The following is a 26,078-nucleotide window of genomic DNA, read 5'->3' on the forward strand; positions in this document are numbered from 1 at the left end:
CTGTATCATGATGGTGATAGTAGATTATACAGGTGTATACGTTTGTCAAAATGGATTTGTACACATAAAATTGGTATACTTTATGTAAATTATACTTCAATACCAAATCAAAACCAAACTCACTGCCGTTGAGTCAGATCTGACTCATAGCAACCCCTCCTTGGGTTTCCGAGGCAGTGTCACTATGGAAGTAGATTGGCCAATCTTCCTTCCAAGGAGTAGCTGATGGGTTTGAACCACCAGCCTTCTGGTTAGCATTCAAATGCCTTAGAGAGTCAAATGTTGAATCTGAATGATGGAGAGTTTTCTGATGCCATCTGCAGTCTAGTGGCATGTTCAGGGCTAGGAGTGGATACTAAGCTCAGCTTTGGCTTTAGGGGATTTGAACGTAGAGCTTCCGAGCTTCCACATGGACCCATATGGGAAGTTAAGCAGGAAACTCCAGGGTTAGGGTCTGTAGACAGGGCTGAACATGTGCTGAGCACTCTTGGGAAATGCATGCTTTGTGGAGTTTGCATCAGCTTCATCTTCCTTTTTGACTCCTAGGGCAAGATGGCAGCAGATGAAGGTTTGCAGGACACCTTGCGGCTCCAGTTCAAGGCACTTCAGGAGATGCAGCACAAAAGGCTACAGAAGCAGATGGAGAAAAGGAAAGAGAAAGAACTGAGCCTCAAAAGCAAAGACAATGACCAAAAAGAGCCCCTGGAGATCTCTGATAGCTTCAACCTCCTCCACACAGGGGAGCAACACTCAAAAGACAGCTTTGAAAAGAGGTAATATTTGAACTTCTTCTGGAGATTGCAGTAAGGTGAGGAAAAGGAGGGAGAGATGATTGCAGACTAGTTCGGTAATCAGGTTGACTAGATATGTGTTTGTATGTTGAGAAACAGAGCCACAGAGCTTGTTACTGAAGACTCTTATATCCTATGGAAGATCTGTGTTCCCATGGACATAATTTGATGTGAAATGTGTTTATAAACCATTTAAAGTAAAATTGAAAATTTGAAACTCATTAGGGTGTTACTCATTCTCTTAAATTTCTTTTACAGTCTCTCTTTCATGAAAACTGTGCTTGGGCTTCTGAGAGCTGGTTGGCTGACTCTGATGGTTCATAGGTGATCATTGCCCAAAATCACATCTGGGATTGTTCTCCCATGTCGATTTCCCATTCCTGACACATAACAAGACATAAACACATCCTGTCCTAAAGAAGCTCTTGGTGAATTCCTTGCTTTTTTGCATCTGGTGAAAAAGTTAGAGGGAGTACAGAATCTTTCATTTGCTCTCAATCTGGCAATGTTACACAGATGCATATGGATTTATACTGGTTATTAGAAGCAGGACTCTGTATTGATACAAAACTCCTTAAAAAAGCCAAAAGATTCTTAACTGGTCCTTTGTTTCCAGTTTCACCCAGTAACTTTTTCCACCTTTTAATTCTACTTTTTATGGTGTGGAATGGGACTAGTAGTAGTAGCATCAGAAGCTATCTAACTTTAGCGGGGGATAATGCAAGTGAAGATCAGCCCGAGGCTGATCCCTATGAGGCAGACATACCTCTAACCTCCAACATTTTTTTTTTACCAGTTCTGACACCAGCTGTCCCCATGGCACTTTCTACTTCTCATCTGGGTTCGATAATCCATTTCAGTGGACACACAGAACCCACAGGCCATATTTACAGTTAAGTGGTTTATTAAGGAAGTAACAGGGTACAACTTCGTACCCGGATCAACAGGCTACAACTCATGATCAGGATCAGGATTAAGAAGCATGTAGTTAGAGTCTCCCTTCTTCATCATAGGACAGCTCTCTCTGCTTTTCTTGCCAGAACAGACCTTCCTTTGGTCCCCTGAGGCTCCTGTTGGCCCTACCATCTGTTACCACCAGCTCTGCTCTTCTGGGCCTGTTACTGCTAGCTCTGCTGTTAGGCCCCTTCCCAGCCTGTAACCATCTTTAGTGTTCAGTCAATAACCCTCTTTTGGGAGATTCCTTGCCTCCTCTCTCTGCTGTTGCCTTTTGCTGCTTTGCTTCCTACTGCTTTCTCTGTGAAAAACCTGGCTGCTTATATACAAACTCCTTGTCAGTTTCAAGGCATGGCCCTCCCATCAGGGCTACCAATTGACCAATTCCCCTTGGTAGGCCACAGACGCTTCCTTTGCATAGTAGGCTACAGGCACTTCATTTGCATAGTCTATTGACCAATTCCTGCAAGGTGCATACCAATAACAGGGCAGATTGAATACAGGACCAGACAAAAAGTATCAAACCATAAATTGTTTACAGCTTACCCAGGAAATGTCAATCAACATGAACAAAATAACAAACCCTCTAAGGTAGAAAACTGTTGTAATTATGTGCCATCCAGTTGGACCCGACTCATAGCGACCCCTCCTTGGGTTTCCAAGGTGGTATCACTACGGAAGTAGATTGCCTAACCTTCCTTCCGAGGAGTGGCTGGTGGGTTTGAACCACCAGCCTTCTGGTTAGCAGTGAAATGCCTTAGGGACTACGCCACCAGAGCTCCTAGGTAGAAAACTAGGACAGAGATAAATCCTCAGGGCTTAGGAGAAAAAAAGCTCTCAAGATGTTTTTCCAAAGAATCAAAGCAAAAGGCCACACAAAGGAACTTATTTCACCACATATGGTTTCTCTGTTTTTAAAATGTTCTACTGAAAAAATTGAGAAAAAATAAACATTTCTTAATAATTGAAAAATTCATTTTGGCTTCTAAACATTACTTCTAAATTAACCCCAGAACTGTTTCCAGATGACCTTTCTCTAAATTAGGGAAATGAATTGGTGGAGATTTGAACCATTGGTAGAATAGCAATAACAATAACAGTAGTAATAATTACTATTACCTTGGGCCTATAACATCTATCACTTATTTACTTCTTGAGCAACTGTCTTTATGAGAGCCTGTGTTGTGCCTAACAATAGAAATGTTTCAAAGTTCTGGGAAGAGCCTTGCAAGACGACTTGCCATATACAAAACCAACCACCTGTTCTGATTTTCCATCGGGTTTACTTGCGACCTAGAGGCCTAGCCTCAATTTAAGACTTAGAAAAATTCCTAGTAGGGTCTTTTAATATATGCATTTAAGACTGAGAGTTTCCTTCTAAGTATCACCAACATGCCTCAGATTTTGATATATATTGCTTCTGTTGTCATTCAGTTCTAAATACTTCATAATACATTTTACACTTTCTACCTAATTCATAAATAATTTGGAAGTTTGTTTGTATTTTTTTTTATTTGAAATATGTGGTAAGTTTTGGGACTGCTTTTTGTTTTGTTTTGTTTTTTCTTTTTAGTATTAATTTATAATTTTAATCAGTTGCCATTAGAAAAAATAGCCTGTATGGTATTCATTATTTGGAATTTGCTTAGACTGTGTAAAAATATAATAAATGTTATGCATGTTCTATGTGTGCATAGAATATGAATTCTCTGAGTGGAGGGTTCTGCATAGTTCTCTGTTGAATCCAGCTAGTAAACAATGTTATTCAAACCTCCTTTCTCCTTTCATTGTGTGCATGTGTGTGTGTGTGTGAAAGGGGGGGGCACTCCTGTACATGCTTAATCACTCAGTTCTGAGAATGATGTGTTGAAAATCTACTCATTAAAGTTTCTTATTTTCTCCTGCCTGTTTTGTACAGACTCATTCTTATCTCCATCTAGTGTCCAATCCAGGCACAACAAACCTGGGCAGTGAGGCCAAATGCCTGTGAAGGAGTAGTAACTCTGCCTTTGCCTTGTAGGGTGCTTGAAGACGAGATTGAGCAGCTTCGAGATCAACTCAGAGAAACAGTTGATGAGAATGGGAGATTGTATAAACTACTGAAGGAACGGGACTTTGAAATCAAACACCTCCAAAAGAAAATAGAGGAAGACAGATTTGCCTTTACAGGTAGTTGTGACAATCTGACCCATCCCCCTGCCCAGGAGTCCAGGTGGCTGGCGCAGCTGCCCTGGAGCCTGCCAGGCAGGACAGATAGCACGTTCAAGAGGGCAGGTGCCAAGGGTCGGTTGCGGTCAAGAAGTGAGGGGTAGGAGAGGAGAGCAGGCCCAGGGAGGCCAGCATATCAGGGAATGGAAGTCAGTGCAGGAATGGCAGAAGCAGCAGCCAAGCATTCCAGACAATGTTTGAGACCCAGCTCGGGCTCATGACAAAGATACTCACAGCATGTTAGGTGGGCCAGCAGGGTCTATTTCATCTTGGTACTTGGCTCAGGAATTGTGTCATGGAGGCAAAGCCATGATAAAAATGGGCATTTACTCTGCAGCACCTGTTGTTGCTATTTCAGAGAAGTAGACAAAACATGGAGGTTGGCTGTCTCATGGACAAGACCATGACCCTGTATGTCTGGGATGGACCTTGACCCTGTAGGTCTGAGCTGGAACTTGGCTCTTTTGGTGGAGATTTTGGCTTTGTGGATCTAGGATGACCTTGATCCTGCAGTATGTGCTAGATGTTGGCTCTGTGGTTATCTGCTAGGCCTATGATATCTGTGTTATGGGGACCTTGGCCCTGACTGAGCTCTTCTCTAGTTCTGCATTGACCAGAACTAGAACTTTGCTGAATTTGTATTTCTTTAACTTCTAGAATAAATGATTTTCCCAGTGATCTTAAAATATCCATTTTGTCCTCCACAACACCTATTTAAGGAGCAAGGGAGCCAAATGTGCCATTTCTGTGCTAAATGACACCCAATCCCCTCTAGATAACCCAGGACTCGAGACCATTCTGTGCCTTCTTTTAGTGTGTTCTTATCCTCTTCAGCAGATGTGAGGTTGCCAAGGGCAACCATCCCTTGTCACCCAACGCACTGCCTAGTAGCAACAAGTCTAGGCTGAGTTGATTTGAAAATGGTCAGTGCCTTTGTTTTGCCATCCACCAGTTGTCACCTTTAGTGTTATTATTCTGAGATGCCTCAAAGCCTGAGAAGGTACCCCTGACAATTATCCACTGCTGTGGTATCAGAAACATTTAGAAAATTGCAGACCATCTGATTGTATCTTTCATTGTGCAGATAGGGAAAGTGCACTCTTAAGAGGCCGAGGGACTGCCAAGGCTACTTGGTAAGTCATTGGCCAAGCTCTGGTAGCTCCCACTGCCTGCCCTGTACAGGTCCCACCTAATGTGATTTACCCTATTTATTTCTCTCCAACCACCTCGTCTACAGCCTCCTTCCCTCACCTACTGCATTCCAGCTACCATGGCCTCTTTGAAGTCCCTTAGATACTCTGCACATTCCCATCTCAGGATCTTTGCACTTGCTGTTTCCTCTCCTTAGAACACTTAACAATTGAGAACAATCTTCTTCATGGCTTGAATCCTTCACTTCATTTATTTTAGGTCTCTGTTTACATGTTACCTCCTCAGAGAGGCCTTTCCTGAGCACTCCATCTAAAATAGCATCATTCCATCACTTTCCCTTACCCAGCTTCAGTTTATTTCTTTACACTTATCCCTGTCAGATATTACTATATTTTTTTTCATTATTATCACATTGTTTACCTGTAAACAAATATATCAAGCAATAGATTGATACAATCCAACAAAGGCAAAAAATATTCTTATAAAGGGGGGACAAAAAGCCTGCAGACTGTTAGAAGAGGATACTGGATTCATACATTATGTTCAGTAGCAAAGCGTCCAGTCTGTTCTTGCATAAGCCAAGGAGCACCTTCAAAGAAAACCATTAGTGATGCTCTAGAGACTCTTAAGCTTGACTGTGGAGCATATGTGACACATTGTCTCTGGGTAACATCTTTCGTCACTCCATCAGCATGTCCATCTTAGATAGGGCAGATCTTCACCATTTCTTGTATCAGTTTTAATGCCCTTGGAAGATTTATTTGGAGCTGGTGTGCTTGGTAAGGAGCTCTGGTGGCATAGTGCCTAAGGCATTTGACTGCTAACCAGAAAGTTGGTGGTTCAAACCCACCAGCCACTCCATGGAAGGAAGACTGGACAATCTACTTCTGTAAAGATTTACTGCCTCAGAAACCCAAAGGGGGGTGCTAGGAGTCAGAATCAACTTGATGACAGTGAGTTTAGTTTTGGTTTGGTGCACTTGGTGACGGCCTTGGTGTCCTCGGACATAGCTTATTTGGCCAGGTCCCTGGGCAGCAGAAGGCACATGGCCATCTGGATCTCCCTGGAGGTGATGATTGAGCGCTTGTTGTAATGCACGAGGTGAGCTCAAAGATTTCATTAAACTAGTTCACAAGGCCCATGGCCTTGGATGAGATGCTAGTGTTGGGGTAGACCTGCTTCAGCACCTTGTGCTCATAGGTGGAGTAGTTCTCTGCAGCTGTGCTTGCATTACTTGCCATCCTTCTTCTGCACCTTGGTGCCTTTCATTAGGGCAGGCATGGAATTGGCTGGTTCAGGCACTTTAAGAAGTCAACACATCAGTAAAGCAAATACAATGCTTATATTCATTTGTTTTTATTGTATATCTCCTCTACTAGAATAGGATAATGTAAACTCCATGAGTCTTTTTTATTCACTGCTGAATTCCTGACACCTGAAATGTCTAGCACTTGATAGAAACATCAGTAGGCATTTATTTAGCTTAAACATCTAGAGGTTGGCTGGGGATTGGCTGATCTAGGTCAAACTTGGCTGGGGTGGTTTAGCTTTGTTCCATGTGTCTCTCAACTTGTTCCCAGGACCAGCTAGCTGGCCTGAACATGTTCTTCTTATGTAGATGGCATAAGCAAAAAGGACAGTTTAACTGTGCAAGTGCTTTTCAATCCCCTGCTTGCTTCATACCTGCTACCATCCCAATGGCCAAAGCTCAAGCTGAGCCTGGAGTCAGGTGGGTATAGAGGGGTCTAGGGGACTGCACCCTGCTCACCAGAGGGTACAGCAAAGTTTCAGGGCACAGGGGCGGATGTGTTATACTGTCATTTGGCATGGCCTAAAGAATCAAAGCAGTAGACCTGTCTCCCACAGAATTAAAACCCTGCTTTCTGACTTTACAATTCTCTTAGAACATCCTGAATTTCCACTCACTGCAATTGGGTCTCAGGGCTTCTAGGCATGTGGTGACTCACCTGAGTCTCTGCTCCATTGAGAACATTCACACCAAGTGGCTTTAACTTCTGAAACCCCGGCATTGTTGGTTGGGTGGCATGAGTTCGGTGTGCAGGCTTGTGGTTTTAATTGGCCTCCTCATTTCCTTCATTTTAGGGACAGCTGGTATGGCCGGGGATATGGTTGCTACCAAAATCGTCGAGCTGTCCAAAAAGAACCGGTTGCTGATGGCAGAGTCAGAGGGTGCAAAAACCAGAACAAAGCAACTGAGCAATCGCATCCAGGAGCTGGAGCGGGAAGTGAGGGGCCTTGTCCATTCCTGCCTCTGAAGGGGACTCCCAGGGCCTGTGCCACTCCTCCAGAAAGGGAACCACATGTAGATGCCTTGGATGCTTCTGAAGGATCTTGGGGGCCAGTGTTTACAATGAGTTCCTCAGCCTTTGTCATGTTCTCAGAGGGAAGTGCGTTAGGAAGCAAGGGGGACGCAGGTCACTGAGAGGCAGTCTGGCATAGCAGGTTCAGGGCACAAACCTGGAGTCTGACTTCCTGTGTGTGAAAGCAGCTCTATCACTGACTTGATTGCTGACTTTGAGGAAATTATAAACTCTCTGTGCCTGTTTCCTCCTCTGTCTCATGGCAGTGTTAGTACTACTCACACCAAGTGTTTTTGAGGATTAAATAACTTGACGTAAAATGCTTAGAGCACTGCCTGGCACCTAGTAAGCACTGGATGAACATTTAGTAAGTAAATTTAAGAGGAGCCCTTGCTAATATAAGCAAAGTTATTGTAAATGAACAGGGAAGCTAGAGGCAGGAACATCCTCCTAGTCAGAGTCTTGCTGTTGTCTGTCTTCTGCTTTTTGGGACTGCTGGCCCTCCCAAGCTAATCACAAGCCCCTCAAAACAAGGGCACAACCAAATGGTTCATGGTCCTTAGAAATGAGAATGGCATCCATGTGCTGGGGGAACGTCTCCTTATGCTGCTGAGGAGCAGAGGCTGGGAGAGGCTCAGAGGCTTTCTCTAGCTGCACAGGCAGTGAGTTGTAGCACTGGATTACAAATCAGTGCTTTTGTCCCCAAAACTCACCTTAGTCATACTTGGCATTAAATTAGAGCATCTCTATTCCGTAACATATGTTTTGAACCTATCTCGGGCCTTGGGGATACTGTGGGAAGCAAAATAAATACTTTAGCAAAAGAGACATTAGTCCCCCTCCTGGGGGACAGGCCAGCACCAATTTGTAATATAGTTATAAACCTTGGCAGAGGAAAAAGAGAACAGTGGTAGGGAGGTGGGTGGATGGGTTAAGGAAATGCCTCTCAGAAGAGGGGTGCAGTGGATCCCTGGAGGATGAGGAGGAGCCAGACTTGCAAAGTAGAGGAGGGACTTCCATGCAGAGGACCCAGCGTGGAGTGGGAAAGAGAGTAGTTGGTTCTATATAGCAGTCTCAAGCACCAGGCCGTGAGTCTGTGTGGCAGTTTTCTCCAGGTCTGTGAGCCTGTCTCTTGGTCTATAACATGACATCCATACTTCCTTTACTCTCTCAGGGCTGTTTTTGGAACTCCAGGAGATAGACTGTAGCTACAGTGTTATTGTTTATTAGCGTTCTCTGGGGCACCAGCATAAGCTCTTAGTGAATCCAGCCACTCTTACCATGCGGCTGGGGAGTGGGGCAGGCAATCAATTAAACCCTCTCCCATCACAGAGCAGTGTAAAAGGAGAATTTATCCATTAAGTCCCAAAGAGAGCTGAAAGGACAAACAACCTACATTGGTAACTGCATACCCAGTGGCTCTAGATCATTTCTCTTGGGCTGCACAATTGCCAAGGAGAATGAAATATTAAGCACAAGGGTTTGCTTTTTCAGCTGCAGATGGCTGTGGCCAGGCTGCCAGCCCAGGGGGCCGCTGAAGCGGGAGCCAAGCCTCCGAGGGCCCAGATGGGAGACACAGCCTTGGTATGAATTCTCTTCTGTACTGGGGAGTCTGCAAGACAGCTTCCAGCCTGGGCCCCCTCTTCCATGCAAGTGCAGGTGCTTCTGCCCTGGGCCTACCCCTGCCCCATGGCTCTGAGCTGGGTGCTTATTGTCTACCATTGCAGCATCCTCAGAGCAGAGCACCAGGGGAACAGTGAATGAGCTGCTGACTTGAGGCCAGGAATGCCCAGAGCATGCTGAGGAAGGTCTAACTCTGATTCAGTCCCTAAAGAGAGAGGGTAGGAGGGGCTTAAGGACCCTGGAAACCTGGAACCTTAGGTCCAGGAGAGAAGACCTGGTCCAACTGATGTCCTTCTCTCAGCCTGGACATCTTACAGCATCCTCACTGGGAATACATTCAGCCTTACAGGGAGGACACTGCTACCCAATGGAGCTCTGCTCTTGATGGGGCAGCTCATATTATGAGAAGTCTTCCTTTTGTAGAGCTCAAAATTATAGCATAAAATGGTCTATTTGGAATAGGGCTTGTTCTCCAAATTCCGTTTTACTAAACCAGTGGGTGAGATCCAGGAAACAGGAATTGCAACTCCATGAAACAAGGCAGTCTGACCCTCTGACCCAGTGGACAGCCAGGCATGTGGAACCCAAGCCAGATAAAAAGCATCAGAGTCTCAAGAACTTCCCAGGAGGCCTTCCCAGAGGTTTCTCGGGAAAGCCAGGCCAGTTGGTGACAGAAGGAGCCAAGCCTCAGGACTCAGTTCAGTGCTTTTTCCCCAGCCCCATCTCTCCTGTTGTCGATGTCTCAGGACCAGGGTACCTCATGGTCATCTTGATGAGAAAATTTAGTCCTCAGTGTATAGGGATGGGCCTCTGTTTGGAGGTTTGAGTCTACCCAGGGGTTAATCTATTTCCTCAAGGCCTGTCTCATGTAAGCCAGTCTTATTACTGGGGAGGCAGCAGAGGGGTCCCTTCCATGGGCAAAGGGTAGACTGAATGTTCTCTGGAGCCTTTCCCAGCTCTGGGGGACACTGCTCAGATGCCCCGGTTTTATCCAGACCTTTGAGTACCTCCATGTCCCTAGGGCTGCCCTGGTGGGAAACTGCTTTTTCAGTTACTTGTTGAGCTGGATAGATTTCCTGAGCCCTGTGATGTAGGGCATCAATAACAGGGCTTCTGTCCATGGGGCTCCTCCCAGTCTAGGAGGCAAGATGAGTGGCCTTATTAAAGGAAGGATGTAACAGGGCCTTCAGAGAGAGCGCTGAGTTCAGCAAAGGGAGAATACCTTCTGTGTGTGACAGCAGGAAGGCAGGATGGTGGAGGGGTCCTTGAGGTGGGCCTTACTAGAGAAGAAAAATGGGGCAAGGTCTTCCAGAGGGAATAGTGCAAGCAAAGGCACAGAGGCTGGGAAACACTAAGTATTCCTGTCCAGTTTGTTTAACTAGGTGTCCGCTTGCAACCCAGGGCCCATGAAGGGGAAAAAGGAACAGAAGCCAAAAAAAAAAAAAAAAGGCTGAGATGGGGTCATGGAGGGAGGCTTTGAGTCAAGCTGAAATAGAAGTTTTGACCTTGTTCTGTGGCTAAAGGGAGCCTAGGGTTTGTGATCAGACAGTAGGTGACAGGCTGTGAGTCTCAGCTCATCAGTTACATGTGTTTTCCCTGGTATCTTCTGATCAGAGGGAGAACAAAAGCCATTTTTCCCTCATTAGACTATTCAGGGCAGCCCAAGCAGGGCCACACTCAGGCCTGCAGGATCAATCTACATTCCAGCCTGAGCTACAAAGCACATTCCAAAGAGGAGCTGAGCACCCTCCAGCATGGGGCTCCTGCAGGCTATGGCTTGGGTGGCATTGGCATTGTCCCCTGTGAGCTGACAACAGCTGGAGCAATGGGAGGAAGGTATTCAGATCATACCCAGGTTCCCCATGAAGCCTGTGGAATTTCACCCTGGGTGGAAGCATCTCTAAAATGGCTGGGAGACAGTGTCACCCACATGCCGGTGCTGGCTGCTGCTGGATGTGGGCCTCAGCCATCTCTAGAACATCACCTGGCCCTTGGACCCCTTTGCTAACTGCCACCAAGCCTGGTTAGGCCTCCTGACATGATCCTTTGTCAGAACCCAGCCCCAGCCAGGACCATTTACATACATTATCAACTCTCATAGGTATCCTAGAGGTTAGTATTAAAAATCAGTCCCTGTTGAGTTGATTCTAACTTAAGGCAACCCATGTTGTCAAGAATAGAACTGTGCTCCACAGGGTTTTCATGGCTGATTTTCTAGAAGTAGATCACCAGGCCTTTCTTCCAAGGTATCTTCTTGGTGGACTCAAACTTTCACCCTTAGCAGCTGAGTACATCAGTTGTTTGCACTACCCAGGGACTCTGAGGTCGATATTACATACCCCCATTTCACAGATGAGGAAATTGACGATTGAAGAGGAGACCTCACTTACCTGGGTTCTAAATCCAGGTTAAATATGATCCAAGAGCTGTGCCCATACCACTCTCTGAACAGACCAAAGAGATGGTGCAAGTCCCAGCATCCACATAGGAAGCTCATGTACTCCACAGCTCTTGGCACCCCCCACTCATCAGAGTCAGTGGTGCTTCTGGCATTGCAGATCTCACAGGCTGCTTACTGCTTCCCAACCCCGGGCAAATTCAAAGTGGCACAGTCACAGGGGAGAAAAAGAAGACAGCCACCCAACAACAGTGAGAAAGAATGTCAGGCAGCCAGACAGGGAAGGACACAGAAAAAAATGTACTAGAAAAAGATATATTTTTTAATAAGTTCTCAGTTTGCAAAGCCCATTCACCTTGGTTATCCTATTTAGCCTCATGGTGTTGCTGTGAGGAAGCTAGAGAGGGAAGTATTTTCATACCCATTTCACAGATAAGGAAAGTACCTCAAACCAGGAGTCCTGGACCATGTGTCCAGGTCTAGTTTCCTGGACCAGTGGTTTATAGCTCAGCTGCCCATAGCCCCTGAAGTCCGTGAAACTTCCTGGACACTGTCTACTGGGATCAGGGCAGCCCAAGCAGGGCCACACTCAGGCCTGCAGGCTCAATCCACATTCCAGCCTGAGCTACAAAGCACATTCCAAAGAGGAGCTGGTGAAAGGGCCAAGTGATGTTCTGGAGATGTCTGGGACCCAAAGATCAGAAAGCCACTGTGCTGCCCACCCTGCTTCCAGGAAGTACACCCACCCAAGTGTGTTAGAGCAGGGCCAGGTGCTCTCAGTGCCACTGCCTGGGAAGATGCTCAGTCCATATTCCTGCTGCCATGATGGCATGAGGGTCGATGAGGTGATGGTTCCTATTGCACCAGCAACAGGTTAAATTGGGAGAACCAGCCAGTGCAGGATTCTACGCCCACTTCTGTCACTCCTAAAGGGAACTTCCTTCCTTCATGGGCTTTCATTTCACCACATATGGAAGGAATTTTGATGGCCTGACCTTGGAGGTCCCTTTAATGCCAAAACTTCTGCGAGTCTGTGCTGAGGAACCTCTGAAACACAAAGAAGTGAGCAACATCTTTGAGAAAAATTTACATCCAGATGGTTTACATCAATAACATTTTTTAAAATGACATTGTTAAGTTCCAACACGCAGACTTTTCAGTGGCTTCAGTTCTTCAAGCCACAGAGATGAAGTATTTGGGGGAATAGATTGGATCTGTATTTCCTGTTTGGTGGGCTGCTGCCAGGAAAGGGAGGCTGAGGCCCAGCCCGATGAGCTCTGGGAAGGAGAAGCCCCAAGGTAGGATGATCAGTGAACTAGTTCCCTCTTTACTCTTGAGTGAAGATCAACTTGCTGTGATGGTGTCCTCTGAGCACAAGAAAATGAACTCACTCTCAGGAAGTATCTGGGAGATAAAGAGCCTGTAGGCCTGCTCCAGATGATCCACCTCTGTGGCCAAAGCACTCAGGCATGTATGTGCATCCGTGTGTGCGTGCGTGTGCATATGTGTGAAGTCAACACTGAGCAAAGAGCTCAGACCCCAGAGTTGGACTGCCAGGATTCAAATCTGTGCTCCACCCTTACCAACCTGGTTCTCCAAGCCAACCGAACTTCGCCCTCACCAGCCTCTGAATTGCATCCATAAAGTGGGGCTAACGATAAAACTGCTTCACAGGGGTCGGTAAAGATTAAATAAATTACTCCATGCCAAGCGTTTTAGCACAGGGCCCAGCACATGCTTGGATAAAGGGGGGTTGTGGTGATTATTATACTGTTTAGGCAACAAGTGACTGCTCTCCCTCTTTCTCAACCAGCCAGAGAGCCCAGAGGTAAAAGCCCTGCAGGATAGGCTGGCAGCTGCAAACCTGAAAATGAGTGACCTCCGTAACCAGATCCAGGCTGTGAAGCAGGAGCTCAGGGTGGCCCAGAAGGTATTCAGCGCCAGGGCTCAGGTCTTGTGTGGCTGGGGCTGGGCTGGGGGAGCACACGGCCAGGACAGTTGGCTCCATTCAGGAGCAGCGAGTGGTTGGCCCCAGGAGGATCCTGCTCTTGCTCTGCATTGGGCTCCAGGTCTGGTAAACTCTTTCCACCAGCTCTTGGTACAGACCCATTTGGTGGGCAGGGACCACTCACTACCCAAGGAGTCCTGAATTTAAGCCCTATGATCCCCACCCTGCTCTGGACCCATAAGACAGCACTGCCCCCTGCCCAGGCAGAGACCTTTAAACCTTCCCAGTGCGACCTGCACCCCAGCAGATCCCAGGTCTCTCCTTTATAAGGCACCTTGGCCTTGGGAGCCTGCTGGAACCTGTCTCCTGCCCTCTGCTGTCTGTGATGTAAGAAAATGAATAGATTGTTTGTTTATTAAAGGCCTCTTTCAAAGGAGAATGTTCAGACTTGGGGCTCAGGCCCAGCTGGTTCGTTATTTATTTTTATTTATATAGCGAATTCTCTGGCATTTGTCTTCCCTGCTGGAACCACTCAGACCAGCCAAGATTTCCGAAACAGTGCTCTATTGTGGAAACAAGCGCCAGAGACTTGGTACACAGGATCGGGTTTCCGTGACAGGCTCCAGGACCCATGTCACAAGCTGAAGCATATTGTTTGTTTCCACCTCAAAGCCTTGAGGTAGGACCTGAGGGCCATCCTTCAACAGCCACAAAGTTGGACCTTTCTGGAAGCTCAGTATCCCCAATTGACCTTTGGTAGCCTCCTCTTTGCTGCACTCAGAGATGACTGCTTGTGGGTGGCTTTGCACAGAGGGCAAGGCCCTGGGACAGTGTACTCCTGTAACCATCCACAGTTATCTGGGCTATAGGTGACTAACGAGCAGGTTGAGGAAGCAGTTATTGATCAGCTTTGTGGTTTGCTCATCCTAGGACATGACAATGGCAAGGGGCCCCTCTGGGCAATGACAGCAGTTTCTAGGGTGCTCTAAGCACCCTCCAGGAAAGACTGAGAATGATGGTTTTCCCAGGGATGGCTGCTGTGGCATCATGGTAAACTGGCCTTTGAGTGCTGCACACTGAAGTGGAGGGAGACTGTGTGCATGGAGGCAGGGCCCTCTGGAGAGTCCCACACACCCCACATTGCTTCCAAACTGTACCTAGCTTTAGGGATCTTGGTGGGGCTCTCTCTCCTGGCCACACTGAAGGCCTTGCCCCATTTCAGGTCTTGGCCAGCGAAGTTGGGGAAGACGTGAACGTCCAGCAGCTCCTGTCTACCCCTGGGACCTGGCGGGGTCGAGCTCAACAGATTCTTGTCTTGCAGAGCAGGGTGAGTGAGTCAGCAGACATCTCCTGGCCCTAAACGAAGGGTTTAAAATGCCCCAGAAAGACCCACACTGACCTACCTGAGAGATGGAAGCACACAGACCCCAAAGAAGGCCTTTAACACTGCAGAGAACATTCACAGAGCTGGTGGTGGTGGTTTTACACCCCCCCCCCCACCAGCCTGCTTTTAATTTGTTATTAATGAGCAAGCACTTACATAACACCACACGCCAGGCACTGCTCTAAGCACTTGACAAATGCCAATGCCTCTGATTAGATTTATTTTACTCCACATTTTTTCTAGCTCATGTAAATTTACGTGACTGTTGTAATTGTAGGCATTTTCCGAATAGTTTGGTTCAGATGCTGGCAGTCTTTTAAAAGTTTTAATTACCCAATAAAAGCTTAGCCTGTTTTCCTCTTTGTTTTCTAAACAATTTGGAGCATACCTGGGGCCAGACTGCTTGGATTAGAATCTCAGCTCTCCTCTCAGCAGCTGTGTGGCATTGGGCAAGTTACTTCATCTCTCTGTGCCTTGATTCTCTCATCTGTATAATGAGAATGAGGATAGGGAGTGGTTGGGAGGATTGAGTAAATCAGGATGTATCGAGTGCTCAACATAGTAACATAGGTTGGCTGTGGCTATTTTCCTTCAAACTGAGAAATACATAAATAGATGTGTAACTTCCACTGTTTGCCAAGACTATTTCCTTTATTCCAGGGACTTTAAGTTCCCAGTTCGTAGGTGGCTTTTACTCTTCAAGGTCTCCTATGGGATCCTTGAAGCCAACATGAAGAGGGGGAAAAAAAAGACTACAAAAACTATAATTGATGATCAGTGTGTGGCGTTGGGATTCAAGACACATGAGTTTGAGTCTGACCTCTGTCACAGTTCATAAACTCTATGATCGTGGTCAAATTACTTCATCTCTCTGTGCCTGTTTCCTCTCCTATAAAATGGAGATCATAATACTTTCCTTGCAGGGTTGTGAAATTAAGGGAAGTAACACAAGGAAAGTACCTGGCCATAATAAACACTCAACAAATTAGTTACTATTGTCATTGCAGTTAAGTTGCATAAATAAATAAATAAAATATTTTGTTACTGCTTAAATGTAATTACCATGCAGAGCCACACGAGGCCGCTGGTATGTGCTTTACAAGGGATGCTGTTCCCTTTGCCATTGAGTGACCCTGGGGAATTTTGCCTCCTTTCCTGGTTCAGGTTTACCCAACTTTACTCCATCACTTGCTTGTGTCAACACGGGAACCAAGGTTAGAAGATCCCTAGGAGTTATCCGCTTAATCTCAGTTTGATGAAACCATGGCTCTGTAGGACGATGCTTACCTGCCAGGTGCCTATGTGTACAAGGATCCATGCCAAGGGCTTCACCTGGGCCACCTGGGGGTTTCTCAAAGTTACCTAATCCTAAAAATAACCCATTGCGCTTGTTAAAAATACAGATTTTGTGGCCCTTCCCCTGGAGTTCTAATTGGCTGCTCTGGAGTGGGCCCCAAGATTTGTCATTTTAAGAAGTGTTGCTAGGTTCAGGCTACCCAAACTTGAATCTCCAATGAAATGTGATGTAAGGTATACCCTTGGGCCCATTTCACAGATGATGCAACTGAGATTCAGAGAAGTACCTGGTGTACAGTCACAAAGCCAGTGAGGCTTTAATCCAGTCTCTTGGCTCCCAAATCCTGCCCTTCTCTGTGACATCTCCTATAAGTGACCAGGAACCCATTGCCTCCTGACAAGCCCACCCAGTCAGAGGTGGTCCAGCTGTTAGAGATTACTTCCTTGTACTGAGACTTTCCACCTTTTCCCTCCCAGATTTCTGGAGGCCATATGTCTGTATCTCAGCCTTAAACAGCCCTTCAGAGATGGGGTGATTTTTCTCATTTACCTTGAAGTTTCTTTTTTCTAAGCTAAACCTTTCTGAATGTCTTCCATGTTATGCACAAAATTCTAACTCAGATCCCTCCTTGCCCATCCCTCTCCTATGGGGCTCTCATAACTACCTGGAATAGTGATTTGATACTCAGTCTAGTGGGATCTCCCATCACACGTTAGGGCAGCCCTCTGTAGTGTAGAGATTTTGCCTACAGACCCATTATCAAATGATGAGATTTACTGCCCTCAGGTTCGAGAGCTGGAGAAGCAGTTGGGACAGACCCGGAGCCGGTCTGCAGGAACAGCTAGTGATGAGCTGTCCATCCATTCAGACTCAAGGAAACTGTCGGCACAGGAGAAAAACCTGCTAAGGATCCGCACCCTGGAAAGGGAAAAACAGGAAGGCTGGGAGGTAATGTGTGCCTGGCAAGTTGGTCAGTGGGCTGATAGAATTGGGAGACCATGACCACCCTTGCAAGGACTCTGAGGTACAGGCATCAGAAGCTCTGAGCGTCGTTATAGGCAAGAGTCACCTGGGGCCCTGGCCACCTCTGTGCATGGTCTTTGGATTCCATTGAGTTTTCTCACTAGAACCTCACCCCAAGCCCATTTCAAGAATACATGGTAGATTTTGGTTGGCCCCATCCTTGACTATTTTAGAGATATTGGATGTGAAAAGGGATATTGGACATTGTAAAGGGGAAAGGGAGAGGGTCATAGCCCCAGAGGTATGATGTGGTTAACCACTGCCGTATAGTCCATTCCAACTCATGGTGAACCTGTGTATTAGAGCAGAACTGCACTGTTCGGTTTTCTTAGGAGCTCTGGTAGTGTAGCGTCTAAGGCAGTTGACTGCTAACCAGAAGGCTGGTGGCTCAAACCCACCAGCCACTCCTTAGAAGGAAGATGGGGCAATCTACTTCCATAGTGATATGGCCTCAGAAACCTAAGGAGGGGTCTCTATGAGTCGGGACTGACTCGATGGCACATAGCAACACAATAGGGTTTTCTTGGCTATAATATTTATAGAAGCAGATCACCAAGCCTTTCCTCTGCAATGCTGCTGGGTGGGTTTCAACCACTAACCTTTTGGTTAGTAGTCGAGTGGAAACCATTTGTACCACCAGGGACTTCATGATATGGTTTGATAGGCTTAAAGGAGGAAAGGTGCATGCTGATGAAAGAGGTGGGCAGGATGGTATCAACACCAATGATTGTATCCCACTGACTATCAGGAGTTTCAGAACTTAATTCTACCAGGCTTAAGCAACAAAGGAAATTTAAGAGCCCATGTAGATGAACAATCCAGAGGTGGCCTGGCTTCAGGCGCAGATGGATCAGGGATTTGGGGACTTAGCCTCCACACCATTTTCTCCTAGGTTGGCTTCACTCTCCCCTTTGGGGACCATTTGTAGTCCCAGCTTATACCTCCAACCCAGCCCCCACAGACAAAAGGCTTCTGTTTCCTAGTAGCTCCAACAAAGTCCCAAAATTCAATCTCATTGGCCTAATTTGGGTCATGCATTACCCCCGAATCAATCACTGTAGCCAAGGGTATGGGCTGCTTTGAATGGTCAGACTTCAGATGGCTGCCCCTACCTCTCAGCCATGGACTGAATAGGGGGAATGGGAACTTCCTCAAAGAAAAGCAGAAGAAGTAAAGGAAGTACTGGTAGACCAAATAACAGGCCACTTTAGTGGCCCTGGAAATGGACTTCCTAACAGTAAGGGCCTTACCTTTTCATTGTGTGACTTCCATTTTGAGTGCCAACTCAGGGATAGGCCCTGCACTAGGATTGTGTGACCATCATCACAGGGTGCCCCCAGCACTGTTCACAGGTGTGAACAGTAAGATGGGAGGGGTGAGTAGGGCTCAGTCATGTTTGACCTTATTCTCTGACTAGAGATTTTGGCTTTTATCTTGAAGGCAGACAAGAACCACCAGAGGGTTTTAAGTTGTGGAGGGACATGGTCAGATATGCATTTTAGAAGAGTTGCATGGTCAGGCATGTGGACAATCTGTTGGAGGAGACATGGGAGCAAAAATAATAGCATACTTGAGGCATGACCAAGGACGTGGAAAAAATAGCAAGACTGTCAAAGAAGAGCCAGACACTTATGACCTTGAAAGGGGGTGTTATGGGGCTCAGCGACTGATTGGACCTGGGAAAATGAGGCCTAGGCAGAATTGTGAAGATCTTCCTACAAGTATAGTGGGTAGGTAGGGCAGACGGGAAGAGGAATAGGGTCAAAGGGAAGTGAAAATGTTGGGTATGAGGTGCACCTAGCTTGGACTTACATAGACACAGAGAACAGAGTTATGTTGGAATCATTAAAACTGTCTATAAGCCACAATGATGGGTAAAAGGGTATAATGTCCTGTGTGTCTTTCCTCTGTCAGGCACCCACTAGCACCTGGAGTACAGAGATAGTAGAGCAACACTGAAAAATGGCTGCCTCTCCACGAAAAGCCAGCACAGTGTTTATTTCCTTGTGGTCCTGTGGATTCATCATGATTTACTATTTTGCATTTCTATAATATACTTCATCCAGGATCTGAAAAATTCCGGTGATAATTTCTCCTTGAACACAAGTCAAATTATATCACCCACTGCCCGAGATGCTCCTCAGTGTCTTGATCCTAGCTCTGAGGGTTCCCTCATCTGGCCTGCTCCAGTCTGCCCCCTCACTCACTGTGCACCAGCCACACTGGTCCCACCCCAGGGCCTTTGCTCCTATGCTCACCTCCTGCAATTTCTGCTCAGATGTTACGTTTCCAGAAAGGCCTTCCCTGACTACACCCCTGCCTCCTATTCCCTTCTCCCACTTTTAGCATTACCATTATTTGGTTTATCAACTACCCATTGTTGTTGATTGTCTGTCTTCCCCATTAGGCTGTCTGTGCCTTGGGGACAAGAACTCTATCCATTTTGTTCTATGCTGTATTCCAAGCACCTATAACAAAGGCAAACACATAGTAAGCCCTCAGGAAATATTTGAGAAGGAAGGAAGGAGAGACTCTCAAAGGCATAGGCAGCACCTGAGTTTTCAGTTTGTAGCTGACCAAAGCAAGACAGAGTCTAGAATGATGCCCTGGACTTGTGTGGGAGAAGAGAATACAGAGTGATGGGTAGAACCTTCCTCCCATTGTAGCTCTTGGTGGGGTGAGATATTTTAGCTTGATGCCAAGACTTTGTGCTATTCACAAAAGTGTGGCTTTTCTTTTTCCCCAGCCTGGGGAGTAGTGGAGGCTAGGGACAGCTGTGCTCTCTGGAGGATACACGCAGAGCTGGCCCATGGGTTTCCTCTCATGTCTCAACTCTGGCTGAGCAGGGACAGCTTACTGGAAGCCTAGGTCCTTGGGCTGCGGAGAGGAGTGCTGTCATCCATTAATGATGTCTGTCATGTATGAGGGCAAGGAAAGGAGGCTGCAGACCCATTTGACATCCCTGAGGGTCCTGGGTTGGGAGTTACTGACTTGCTCTGTGATCTTCAACAAGTACCCTCCTCTCTCTGGGCCTCATCAGTGACTGAGAGCAAGGGAGCAGAGGTGGCCGAGGTCCCACTAAGCCTTGCTGCCCATGATTACTCTGTCTGGTTACAGAAACTTGCAAGTGAGCGGGACGCCCTCCAGAGAGAGCTTGAAGAGCTGAAAAAAAAGTTTGAGGGTGTGAAGTCTCGGAACAAGGTGCTGTCCAGTGAAGTCAAGACCCTCAGGAGTCAGATGGGCACCCTGGTGGAGAAGGGCAGACATGACGATGAGCTCATCGACGCCCTCATGGTACAGCAGCCACTCAGGCCGGGCGAAAGCCAGGGCCTGTCCCCAAAAGGATGGAACCCCACCCCTGCCCAGAAAAATGACCCAGCCCCCACTCGATGGGCCTTACTCACCCCAGAATGACCACCTGTACAGTTTAGAAACCGATTGTCTCTGTATGGGAGGCACCAAAGCCCTGTCCAGGGTCAGGAGCCACTCAGAGAGGCTGCCTGCGGGCACATAGAGGGCTGTGAGTTTGCAGTGCCAGACATGACCACTGGGCCTGCAAATCCCAATGGAGAAAGAAATGTGTGAGGAGGAGGGGATGGGCTTACATCTGGGTGGTTTTGCATGAAGGAATAGAAGAGACATCTGAGGGGGGCAGTACAAATTATTCTCGCTGTGGTGGCAGTAATCACCACATAGAGACCCCCTCCCTCCTGGGTACGGGGAGGGCAACTTATAATGGTTAAGCCCAAAACAACCCCCGGAGTCTTCTATTATAATCCCATTTCACAGAGGGAAATGCATACAAGGCCACAAACTGAGTTCAAGCCAGGTTTATCTGATTGTACAAGCCCTCCTCAATTAGCAAGGGCACCCTGCTTTACTGACCCTACAGCCTAGGCTTTCCTCTCTGAGGAACTGAGGTGCCTCAGGTTTTGGTGTGTAAAATCCAAGTTGTGCCCACAGCGCCAGGGTATATGCCTGCCTCATCTGGGATGCTTAGGGGCTCAGTGCTGTCTTAGGTACCCACCTTAGTCAACAGTAATTTTACAAGATGGGGCAGTGGGCAGGGCACAAAAGATCAGAAAGCTAGACTTGGTTCCCCCATACCTCACTTTGTGACCCTGGGCCAATTTAACCCCTTCAGCCTCAACTCCCCAGTTTTTAAATTAAAGATGTGAGGTAGATATGCTCTGAGGTCTCTGTGTGCCCCCATTCTTTTTACTAAAGGTGGTATGATGGGAGCTGCAAGCCAGTCCCAGCCCTACCATTCACCAGCTCTGGGCCGTTGAGTTCTCTGGCCTTCAGTTTCCTCTACTATGAGATGGGGACAATAGCCCCTGTCTGGCTAGTATCACTGACATGGTCCTTCCTTGTTGGCCTCAGGCAGGAAGCTTCTGTCCTAGGAATCTCCTTGGAGGCATCTCCAGGGGGTAGGCCTCAGTCAAGTGCTGAAATCTCAGGCCTAAAGATCCCTGGCAAAGGGTCAAGGTATTGTCTCCCAAGGTGGTCTCCCAGCAGAGTGGGATCGGGGCTTCTTTTCATACAAACATCTCCCCAACTAGCTGAAGTGAGCTGTTTTCTGTTGTCCTGGAGAGCCCCTTGGGTATCCTTCCTGGCCACAGTCTTAGAGAGAAGGAAGTTGAGAACAGAAGGGAAGACAGAAGCATGATCCCCACCTGCCAAGTTGAAGACTCCTGGGTCCCAAGGGCAGGCAAGGAAGTTCCTCCAGTTCCTCAAGGGAACAGTCAGTGTCCCACCATTGGGTTCTTGTGAGAGCAGGAAGAGAGTGGGTTTCTGGGGGTGAAGGGAGGCAGGCTGTCCTTGTCCTCCTCTCCCAAGGGCCATGGCTGACCCACACCCACCCTCCTCCTCACCTCCCAGGGCCAGCTGAAACAGCTACAGGAGGTGCTGGGCAGCCTGAGTCTACAGGAAGAAAAGACACGCGCATCCCACCATCGCTTGGACCAGCAGCTCAACAGCGAGGCTCAGCAGAGCAGCAGCCTTGTTGCCCAACTGCGAGCCATGGTGGCTGAGCGGGAGGCCAAGGTGCGGCAGCTGGAGCTGGAGATTGGACAGCTCAGTGTGCAAGTGAGTGGGGCACTGGCACCCATTTGCAGCTCTAGCAAGCCCATCCACCATCCAGAAAAAGCTCTTTTCACTTCTTTCTACCTGGCTTTGCTCAGGCGACAACACATCCTACCTGTCTCCATCAGGCCCCCAGCCCATTCTGTACACAACTTTCTTTTCTAAAACACAAACCTGAGTGTGTCCCTGCTTTGTTTAAAACCTATTCATGGCTCCCCATGATCCTCTGCCTCACCTGTCCCTCAAGGATCCTGTCTCTTTCCAGCTCACTGGCTCCCATCCCTAGCTGTGTTCCTCATTCTCATGGTCCAAGATGGTGGCTACAGCACCAGTTATTACACTCACATTCCAGGTAGCAGGATGACAGGCAGAAGGCCAGGCTTCTTCATCCAGCTTCCAGGGTACCTTGTGACTAGTTCTTGCTGCTACCACTCATGCATCTTCTCTTCGCCTCTTCCTTTTCCCCACACTCTGGCCCATGGATGCTGTTTTGCACCTCACATGGGCTCTTTGTCTCCTCACTCCAGGCCTGCTCATGTACCTGGACATGCTCCTTCCCCTTCCTCTCCCACAACCTCTGCCTGGCCAGCTGCCAGCTTGAGGGCATACCTAGTCATGAGTTCTTTGAGGAAGCCCAGGACCTCCATCTGTGTTATGTGCCCTGCCTGGGCACTCCCCTAACTCCTTGTGTGTGCCCAAGCCAAACCTTTGTCACACTATGTGGTCATTTTCCTCCCCTTAAAGGACATAGGCCATAGTACAGAAACATATTTCATGGTACACAATAGATGTTCAATAAATGCTTGCCTAAGAGTGAGGCCCTGAAGATATTTTGCCTTGGCAGATGCTTTGAGGGCACAGGTTGGGGCTGCTTAGAGTCAGGTGCCTTTGCCTCTCTATGGCTTCTTCCTGTGGTGGTAGTAGTGCTAGAGGTACAGGGCAGCATGTCAACTGGTAGTCTCTGGAGGAAGGATTCCTTGACAGAGACTCAGGTCTCCCAATGGAAGAGGAGCCCCACAGCCTTTGACCTTCTGGGAAATTGATTGGCATAGCCAAAGATATGTCACAGAACATCCTTGCCCTTTGTTCTAGGGGTCTGTGGTCCGGTCAGAGGTATGGAAGCCCAGGAGCCCCTTGTCTCAGCCTCTGGTGGGGTTTGCTAGCCAACCTGGTTTGCCCTGCGGTCGTCTATTCCCAGAGGCAGCTTGGGGCCACAGGATTGGCTATGGTAGAGAATAACTGATGCCGTGAGGCTGGAGGAGAGCCCAGGGGCCTAGAGAAAGCCTGGAAGCAGAGTGTGGGTGGTAATGAATGGGGCATCATCTTGCAGTCCTCACCCTGCTTTCCCATCACAGGTTCACTGGGGAGTGAAGTCTGAGAAGTTCACAGGGACATGCCAGGGTCTTCACCTCCCGCTGTCCCTGCTCTAGGTACACAAGAGAGGACCAATACAGACCTCAGAGGTCATCAGCCTGTTGGGAAAACATTACCCACCAGACAAGTTAACATACATTGTGGGTCATCTCAGATGGGTGGGTTTGGAGGGTATGCCAGGTTGTTTAGGGCTCATATCAACTATCTTCCCACTGATGATGGCCTCACCACCTGCTGGAGGTCCTCTAATGTCCCATCTTCCACCGGGCCCCACCAGGTATCCAGAAGATACTTGGAAGGGCTGCAATTCAGGAAGTGGGACCAGAAAGCCTAGCCTCCACGCAGTGCTGCCAACCCTTGCTGAGGCCCTGCCAGCCTCTCTGGCTGCAGGTGCCTGGAAGGAAGCTGGCCTCAGGTGGTACCAGTGAGCATTCATCGGCATGTGGGTGAGGCTGCTGGGAGGTGGGCTAGGCTCCCATCCTGCTCAGCCACCTAGGAGATGGCAGCCTCTGACCTGCCTCATATGGAGGGCTATGCATCTCTTTGGGACCTGAAAATAGACCAGCTTCCTGGCTCAGTCACTATCCTCACACCATGTAACTCCCTTTCTGAAGAGAGGCATTATTAGATGTCATTATCATGCAAACAGCGCCTTCACCAAACAGACCTTGCCTTTCTCTCCTGAAAAGAAGCCTCTTTCAGACTCCCTGAAAGATCCGAAATCAAGCCAAGCCCCCTCCTGCCCTCTCCAGGCCTCTGAACCAAAGCCCCAAGAACTGAACCCATGTCTATTCCCTGCAGTATCTTCGGAATAAAAGCATGGACAACGGATCCAGTGAGCCTGACGTCAACCACACCTCTATCAAGGTCCCAGAGGAGTCAGGCAAGACCAAGTCCCCGGCCTCAGCAAGCAGTCACGTTGGCAGGGTTGGATCTTCTCGGTAAGAAAAAAAATGGGATGGTAGAATTGAAAAGTGAATATTAATTATTCAGAAGAAAGGCTGTTTCCTGTTGCCTCTGATGGGAAGCCATGGAAGCAATTTTAAGATGACTGAGGCATTGGTCTTCCAGTACGCGGGCCTCTCCTATTATTTTAGCTCTGCATCTGCAGAAGGGAGGCACTGATGCCCAGATACTGTATTGCATGTTGGTTACATCTCCCTTTGATACCCACTCTGAGCTGGACTCGGAATGAATCTGCTCCTAGAAATCTCAGAGACCTGTATTTGATTGTGTGAGCCTCTCATGTCTCCTGGTTCTGTCTCATTCTGAGCAAGCAGGAGTTCTGGAAAGAAAGGCTGCAAATCCACAGGGCTGCCCAGCCAGGGCCGCTGCGAGGGCCAGTGCTGGCCACCTCCTCAGGTTCCCAGGATCCCTGCTGGCCCCCTGCTCCCTTCTCAGCTGAGCACATGCAGAGGTGAGGTCCAGCAGGGCCCAGCCTGCCTTCCCAAGGTGATGGGCCCCTTCCACCTTCGCGCAGCTCCGTGACCAGCCTGGGCCACACGCTGGTGGAATCTGCTCTCACGTGGCCCTCTCTGCCCAGTCCTCATGGGGCCTCACCCAGGTATGGAACCCAGGACCCTCAGACCATCATGGTCCTTCCCACCCTTGATTACTTAGCTAACATTGACATCCCATCTAAAAGGAGGGGAAACTGAGGCCAGGCCAAGTCCAGGGACTCTTCCAAGGTTACATAAGGACATGGAGGTTTGGACAGGTCCAGTTTCTTTGAGTGACAGAGCATGTGGATTTTAGGACTAGATTCTCAGCCTTGTGGCTCCCAGGCCAGTGCTCCTTCCTGCTACCAGAAAGTTAACACAAGGAATCTTCTAGGGCCTGACGCCCAGCACCTTCCCTTGCCTTCTCTTGCCCATTGAAAATCAATCCCTAGGGAGAGACTTTCATATCATACAGGTTCCCACTTTAAGCCACTGATATCCCCTCAGCTCTCTGGCCCCTCTTTGTTGATAGAATCAAGCCTTAGTGCTTAAATGGACCCTTTGTTCCACTTGCCAGCTCTCAGACAAAGCAAGACTTTGTACAACGTCTGAGACCTGTCTTGAGCCCTGCCTACTGTCCATTGGAGCCGTGCTCCTGTGTCAGTCCCCCAGAGGCAAGTCAGCTCAGGTTCCAGAAAGGCCCCCCAAGTGGCCCCAGCCCCACACTGGGCTTGCTGTGTGACTCAGGGCAAATAGGTTTTCTCTCTGGGCTGCTATCTCCCAAGAAGTTCCTACAACACTCTGGCCTGACATTTGACAGCTCAGGGATCCTGGGGCCAAAGCCAGCCCTGTGGGACATGAGGAATCATGGGAGCACTCGGAGGAGAGTGGTTTGACTCTGAGCCACAAGGGCGTATTCCACACCTATGAGAGCGGGGAAGTCTCATCCCACCACCAGGGAGAACGACAGGCTCTGCTTCTGAGCTTTTAGTCACAAGAGAGACCATTCTTTAGTAGTGGGAACAGGAAGATGGATGAGCTAACCCCTCAAGGTCCCTTCCAGACCTATGTGGCTGTGACA

The 26,078-nt window shown here is 48.1% G+C and overlaps 1 protein-coding gene across 1 annotated transcript in view; it reads left to right on the forward strand.

The window, feature by feature from the left end:
- The first annotated feature begins 552 nt into the window (after positions 1-552).
- CCDC13 (coiled-coil domain containing 13) overlaps positions 553-26,078 on the forward strand; it is a 45,412-nt gene continuing 19,886 nt past the window's right edge. The window contains exons 1-11 of the mRNA XM_007949683.1: positions 553-773; positions 3,766-3,914; positions 7,209-7,351; positions 8,921-9,010; positions 13,261-13,377; positions 14,618-14,722; positions 16,863-17,024; positions 20,217-20,393; positions 21,981-22,187; positions 24,360-24,499; positions 25,039-25,122. Coding sequence (XP_007947874.1) covers positions 553-773; positions 3,766-3,914; positions 7,209-7,351; positions 8,921-9,010; positions 13,261-13,377; positions 14,618-14,722; positions 16,863-17,024; positions 20,217-20,393; positions 21,981-22,187; positions 24,360-24,499; positions 25,039-25,122 — 1,595 coding nt within the window. The remainder of the gene's footprint in view (positions 774-3,765; positions 3,915-7,208; positions 7,352-8,920; positions 9,011-13,260; positions 13,378-14,617; positions 14,723-16,862; positions 17,025-20,216; positions 20,394-21,980; positions 22,188-24,359; positions 24,500-25,038; positions 25,123-26,078) is intronic.

This window comes from Orycteropus afer, unplaced genomic scaffold (assembly GCF_000298275.1).
Source record: "Orycteropus afer afer isolate SDZICR_OR568_19922 unplaced genomic scaffold, OryAfe1.0 scaffold00250, whole genome shotgun sequence".
NCBI lineage: Eukaryota > Metazoa > Chordata > Mammalia > Tubulidentata > Orycteropodidae > Orycteropus > Orycteropus afer.